This window comes from Rutidosis leptorrhynchoides, chromosome 6 (assembly GCF_046630445.1).
Source record: "Rutidosis leptorrhynchoides isolate AG116_Rl617_1_P2 chromosome 6, CSIRO_AGI_Rlap_v1, whole genome shotgun sequence".
In the NCBI taxonomy this organism is placed as follows: Eukaryota; Viridiplantae; Streptophyta; class Magnoliopsida; order Asterales; family Asteraceae; genus Rutidosis; species Rutidosis leptorrhynchoides.
The window spans coordinates 384,304,186-384,310,950 of NC_092338.1; the positions used below are offsets into that span (position 1 = coordinate 384,304,186).

Sequence of the window (6,765 nt, forward strand, 5' to 3'; positions counted from 1 at the left end):
TATAAATAAACACCTTTTCCTCATTTGGATATCTTTTTTTTCCTTTGTAGCCGCATTGTCCTAATTAAGAAGTTGTTCATTAACTATGTGGGATAGTTTTAACATAATAGCATAAAATGTTCATCTACTAAAAATGATCCATATTTAGAAGAAATCAGTTATGGGTAAAAATGACCCAAACCCGTTTTGACCAGACTCGATTGCCAGGCGTAGAAACAATTAACCAAAGTCAGATAGATGTAGCTTGGGAGAAAAGGTTGTACGGGGTCCGGAGTTGGTACTAGTGTCGTTAGTTTTAAGTGTTTGACAAGAAACAAATATATCATTGGCTTCTGACGTTCATTCACCTCGGTGTCAATATGGGTCGCCCCGATACTTTGTTCAGTTTGTTCCACTAAAGTTTCGGTTTCACTTTTATGTGTTTCAGCGTAAATCCTTAACGGTGCTGAAAAACAGAAAATGCGCATAACGTAAAATATTTAGCAACGTGTGGTAGGCCTATAAACTTACGTGTAGAGCTTACACAACATAAATAATTACATTTTCCTCACTTGGATCTCTTTTTCCTTTGTAGCCGCATTGTCATAATTAAATACATGTTCATTTACTTTGTGAGATAGTTCTAACATAATAGTGTAAAATGCATGTGTGCAAGTAAACTTAATATACAATGCATCAATAATATGATAAAAAAAAACCATTGCTGATACGTGATAAATCACCATGTAATCAATAATAATATTAATATTCATTTAATATTTAATATTCAGCATAATAACAAAGGTAATATAGTTGTATATCAAGATTCAAGATATAGTTGATATTCACCTCCGCTTTAGAAGTTTTTATCCCCGTACAAGCTAATGGAATAGCAGGTCGAGGTAGTTTCTTTTCTCTTTTCTTTACATGTAAGCTTTTTGTTTCACTTGTTCTAGGCTTCATCGAGCCTTTCAATGCGTCATTCGAAACATGGTTTTGGAACCAACCAATGTTGGTTTGAGTCTTCGTTGTTACCATAGAATACAAAAAAGAAAATATCTTCCTTACGTTACAATTACATACAATCAAACACTAGAATTTATTTTCTATTTAAGGCAGATTTTTCATGAATTGCATCTATTAAAAATGATACATATATAGAAGAAATCAATTTGCAGGTATTATTTCAATTCACAGAGGTGAGAAATTACTTGATGTTAGCAGAAGCTTTACGAATTGCTAACATGATGATAATTACTTAATTGAATGTTCATATGACAACTACCAATATTTTAACAAATACTAACTAATAATCTTTTAACAAATTAACTAACGATCTTTTAACAAATTAACTAAACACAAACCCTAACTTCATAAATCTAACAATTAAACATCAACCCTAACTTTAATCTTTGATAAATTAACTAAATAAAAACCTAGCATCATAAATAAATCTAACAATTAAACACAAACCTTAACTTTAATCTTTAATAAATTACCTAAAAACAAATCCTAACTTCATAAATCATCACAAAATCGCAAGAAACAAGTTAAAGCATACGGATTAAAACCTTAAATCAAAAAAAAAAAAAAAAAATCAGGTTGAGCAACAATATCTCAAAAATAAAAAAGGAAAAGAAAAGAAAGAGATAGATAAATCATACCTTGGAGCGGGTATTAGGAGAAATTGGTGGGGAAAGCTAAAACAATGAAGAAACCTTCTAATTCTGTTGAAAATCGTAGGTGTGCTTGAGAGGAATTTTGTGGGTTTTAGTTTCTAAAAAGTGAAGTAGCAGAAGGCAGGGAAGGGGATTTGATTCCAGTACTTTTCCCGACGACCCTTTCCCGACGACACGTCGTCTGGATCGAAAATTTAATGAATTGAATTTCGTTGACCGGGCATCTGGAGGGAAACGAAAATTACCTGGAGGGAAACGAAAATTTATTGTACCTTCTATCCAGGCGACATGTCGTCTGGATAGGTCGGTCAACAAAAAACTACGAAAAGTCTAACAAAGAAGTGAATTTTTTGTCGTTTTGTGTATTAATCCCGACGACACATGTCGTCGGGAAAAGTGTCGTCGAGAATGTTCACTTTTCTTGTAGTGTTTAATGAAACAATAAAATAATAAATGAATAACATATAACCTATATCTAAGAATGATTTTAAAAGTCACGTTATTTTTATTACATTATTAACTAAACATTCGCTAAATTTGATAGAGTAGGTAAGTAAAAAAGACGGTTACTATTAACTTAAGTTGATGGAGATGTGACCATGCATTTTGTATATTACTCCATCTGTCTCAAATCTATAGTCCAGTATTTCATTTTAAGATGTTCGAAATTAATTGTTCATTTTCATAAATGTATAAAAATAATGTAATAAAAGCAGTGGCGAGTCTAGTAAGGTGCCCGTGGGGTCACGGGAACCCACTTGTTTGAAATTTTTTAGTAGAAATTACTCTTTAAATTATACATGACACCACTAAATTTAATTGTAGGACCCCATATATTTTTCAAATTTATAATTTTCCCTTTAAATTGTATAGGACACCACTAAATTTAACTACTCGGAGTTCAAATATTTTTGGAATTTGTACTTTTTTGAAAGTAAATTAGCACTAAAATAGCATTGAAATATAATTGATATTGGAAAAAAATTCCGCGACCCCATTGTGTTATAATTCTGGAATCGCCACTGAATAAAAGTCTTTAGTACCCCGACTTTATTCATGTAAAAAAAAATAGGTAAAAAGTAAGCAGTAAGACTGGAAAGTTAACAAAAAGATATATATGTCTGGTACTTTTTCTTAAACTGCGTGTTTTTTATCTTGGGGACAATAGATTATGGACGGAGTGAGTAGTATATATTGTTAAGTGTTAGCCAATGGAAATATGTGACAATTTTGTGTATTAGTATATGTGTTAATTATACGGATCGCAGTAGATCAACTTAAAATAAATACAAAATTCTGACATGCTCCAAGGTTATTACTTGAGGGTTTTTTGTCATATAAATTGACTTCGTTTTGTTAATATATACAGCCATAAATTTTATGTTGGTTTCTGATACGTTGTCCCCTGTTTGTTTGGATCACAATTTGGTAGATGGCCTTGGTGATAATCATGCTTCTACTTCTGAGGTGGATCCTAATTCATTTGGTTTGGATGAGTTCATCTAAGGCATGTTCAATTCATCCTTTGGGTACTTTAATTCGATTAAGAAATTTGGTGTGAAAAAGTTGAAGCTACACTTATTAACTCCAAGCATCCGATTAAGCCTAAAAGGTCTAGAAAGAATTGAAGAAGCCGTTCAAGAAGGAGAATAAAATAATGTATCGGAGTTTATGAAGGATATATGAGGTTCGGGTGGTTTGGTGGCTTTGATCTCGTTTTGGATTGTTGATGGCTTCTTATCCCTCTTTCGTTTTTCCTTGTTATGTTGTCGTTGGTACCTCATATGTTGTTTCCTTTCCTTATGTCTGGTAGTGTCAGTGGCGGAACTTGAACCCGGATACAGATAGGCCGAGTATAAAAATTTAATAAATTTTTCAAAGTCAGCAGGAGTCACACTAAAAAAAACCTAATTTTTTGTTTAAAAAAATAATTTTAGTGTAAATTTTTTTTCCGTTAAATCCAAGTGGGGCGAATATTTCTTTACACTACACTAAGTTCCGCCCGTGAGTAGTGTTGTAGTGTTGTTGTTAGGTTCGATTTGGTTTTGTGCTTAATTGTTTTTTCCGTTGTTTGTTAAGCTGTGTGTTTCAGTCTTCTTCGATTTGTTGTAGTGCTCTTTGATTATAAAGTTCTTGTTTTTGGAAGAAAAAAAAATACGTCAATAAATTTGGTAACTACTTAAAGAAATACAGTAACAGTTTTGATAAAGTAATCAGTTTGGAAGCCTAATTGACCTCTAAAATAATTTGGTAACAATTTCAAGAAATTTAAATGTCCTTTTACGTTGTTTATATTACGGAGTAATTTATATAAATTTCTATGATCACATTTTCAGCACTGAGACATGTTCATTCTTGTTTGTATTACGCAAATCAAAAGCTATATAACAATAATAAAGAACTAATTAATATAATAAATATGATATTGATTATCTGTCCCGTTTTCAATCAACACCTTGAATAAAATAATCTATTTTAATATGCGTAAAAGGGGGTTGTATACTATATTTATGTGTTGTTATTGTGCGTGTGTTTGAGAGAAAAAGGCAAGTACGTGACGTTGGTTACGTAATACTACAAATCTACGTAGAGATATGTATGACTTTTAACATAAATTTGATCAAATGTCATTTTAGGGTTAGATGAAAAGGTGACCCTACAAAACGAGTGGGTCCCATCTGCATTTCGCTTTTGCATTTGCACCACATTTAAATGACAATTACTATTATCATCGCATATATATAACTAGACACCCTTTTACTTCAATTTTTAATTTATGGAGGCCATGTTTCTAGTTCTTGTTTAAGTTGGGCAATATCACATATACACACGTACAGTTAGATTATATATACAGATATATATATCCAAGGAATTAAAGAAAAATGGGGCAGCATTCATGTTGTAACCAACAGAAAGTAAAAAGAGGACTTTGGTCACCTGAAGAAGATGAAAAGCTCATTAGATTCATCACAACTCATGGCTATGGCTGTTGGAGTGAAGTTCCTGAAAAAGCTGGTCTCTTTTTCTCTCTTTTTAACACTACGTTCGATCTCGAGTTTAATATATTTAAATAATACTTCATGATGTTCATTATATATAATCTTGGTGAACATCTCATTATAGTAATGAGATGGTAATTAAGTTAAGTTGAATTTATGAACGTTGAATTTATGAACTTCATTAAACTACTGTGTGTTTTTATCTGGGACAATTAGGACGGAGATGAACCACTACGAGCACATTATAGCTATTTTAAAATTGTGATTATATTGTTAGAATGTGCATGTCTCAGAGAGTGTTGTTTTAGTTTCAGGCCTTCAAAGGTGTGGAAAGAGTTGTCGATTGAGATGGATAAACTATTTGAGACCCGATATCAGAAGAGGAAAGTTTACGCCGGAGGAAGAGAAGTTGATCATCAACCTTCACAGCGTTGTAGGAAACAAGTTAGTTTTTAAGCCTATTATATATAGTTACCATGCATATATAAGAATTGAACTTATTTATAGAAATGTGGTTTAAATCATAATTAGTACGTAAGTATTCACTAGCTATTAGCTTGATTATTTGTTTTCTAGCTAGTTAAGATTAACATGGTATTATTATTTGACATGGTTTCACCAAATTTGTATGTTGAAAAAACCAATTGATAAGTTACTAGTTAGACATTGTAATTTTACTATGTGCATATGAGATAATTAAATTCCTAAATATGTGATTTACTTTTTATATATTCTCCAAAAGTACTAAAAAAGACGTGGATATAACAAACGTGATACATCGTTTTATAGAAGTCCCATACAGAGTTAATTATTAGACTATACAAAATGGTTACTGAAAGCAATTAATTAATTATCACTTTCAAAAGTTGTTGACACTGTATTTGGATCCATGATAACAATGTCATACCTTAATTAAGCTGCTTATATTTTAGTTCTTATTTGATCATATACATTCTTCATGCTTACTTTTCTATTTCAATCATTAGATATATATACTATTATACATAAATTATCCTACACAAAGTTGACAATGAATTTTGTACTTGTACATATAGATGGGCCCATATTGCAAGTCATTTACCCGGAAGAACAGATAACGAGATAAAAAATTATTGGAATTCATGGATCAAAAAGAAGATTAATCGTAAATCCTCTTCGACTAGCAGGACAACACGTTTAAGTACAACTACGACAAGCATAGATCAACCTCATTCAGATTATGGATACAACCCGACCCATTTAACTTTCTTGAATCAAGATTTAAGCATAAACAACATTAAGCAACAACGAATTCAAGAGCCCATGTTTTCCTCTTCTTCGAGTTCAATGTTCTTGATTGATCACACAAGTGGTTCGGTACTCGAAGGGCAAAATGAGGATTGCATTGCACAAAATGATTACTATCTTGACACAATTTGGCAATTGAACAAGAATCAAATACCTGAATTGCCCACACAAGTGTTGAACTTCACCACTAATAATGGCATGTATAATTATGTGCCACCTTTGATGGAGAATTTGGAGAGCATGGTAGATGGGCAAAATTGTCATTTAAACAATGGGGATGGAAAGGAGTGTTTGATTCAGAAGCAACATGAGTTTAATGAGTGGGTTGTGGATCATACAAGCCAACAATGTCCAAACTATTTATTTTGGGATGATGAAAATCAGCAAGTACAACTTGGTGTTGAGGAAATGGTTGTACCTTCTCCCTCAAACATGGGACCTAATATTTTATCTTCTTACCCTACACCATTATGAAGATTGCCATATAAAAGGGTTTGACTTTTTTCTATTCTTTTGGTCATTTTGCTTTTTCTTTTGGGATTGGTGAGATTAATTTGTTTTGTTTTTGTTTAAGGAATGACATGACAAAAAATGTACAACTTACAAAGGATTGATGTAGATTAGGGCTCATGTGATCATATGTTTTGTGTCTTTGATGGTGGTAACTAATTATAATAATATTACGGGTGAATTTCAGTCACCTGTGATGATTTGGCAATGAACCAGTAAAGAATTGATTCCAATCAAGTTATGGTTTGATTAATTTGTTGTGATACTTCAAGCCATTACAAGGATATCTTGTTTTGTCTTTATATAATACT

General features: G+C 31.9%; 1 protein-coding gene across 1 annotated transcript; it reads left to right on the forward strand.

Annotated features, from left to right (window-relative positions):
• The first annotated feature begins 4,540 nt into the window (after nt 1–4,540).
• On the forward strand, nt 4,541–6,418 carry LOC139854954 (transcription factor MYB32). The gene is made up of 3 exons (XM_071844224.1): nt 4,541–4,673; nt 4,972–5,101; nt 5,713–6,418. Exons 1-3 carry the CDS (start codon nt 4,541–4,543, stop codon nt 6,416–6,418), a joined length of 969 nt encoding a protein of 322 aa, XP_071700325.1.
• The last annotated feature ends 347 nt before the right edge of the window (nt 6,419–6,765 follow it).

Bases quoted from the DNA above. Each gene is read 5' to 3' on its own strand.
- LOC139854954 (XM_071844224.1), top strand. From the start codon at position 4,541: ATGGGGCAGCATTCATGTTGTAACCAACAGAAAGTAAAAAGAGGACTT. The intron at 4,674-4,971 runs GTCTCTTTTTCT...TTTTAGTTTCAG, and splicing joins TGAAGTTCCTGAAAAAGCTG to GCCTTCAAAGGTGTGGAAAG. The intron at 5,102-5,712 runs GTTAGTTTTTAA...TTGTACATATAG, and splicing joins CACAGCGTTGTAGGAAACAA to ATGGGCCCATATTGCAAGTC.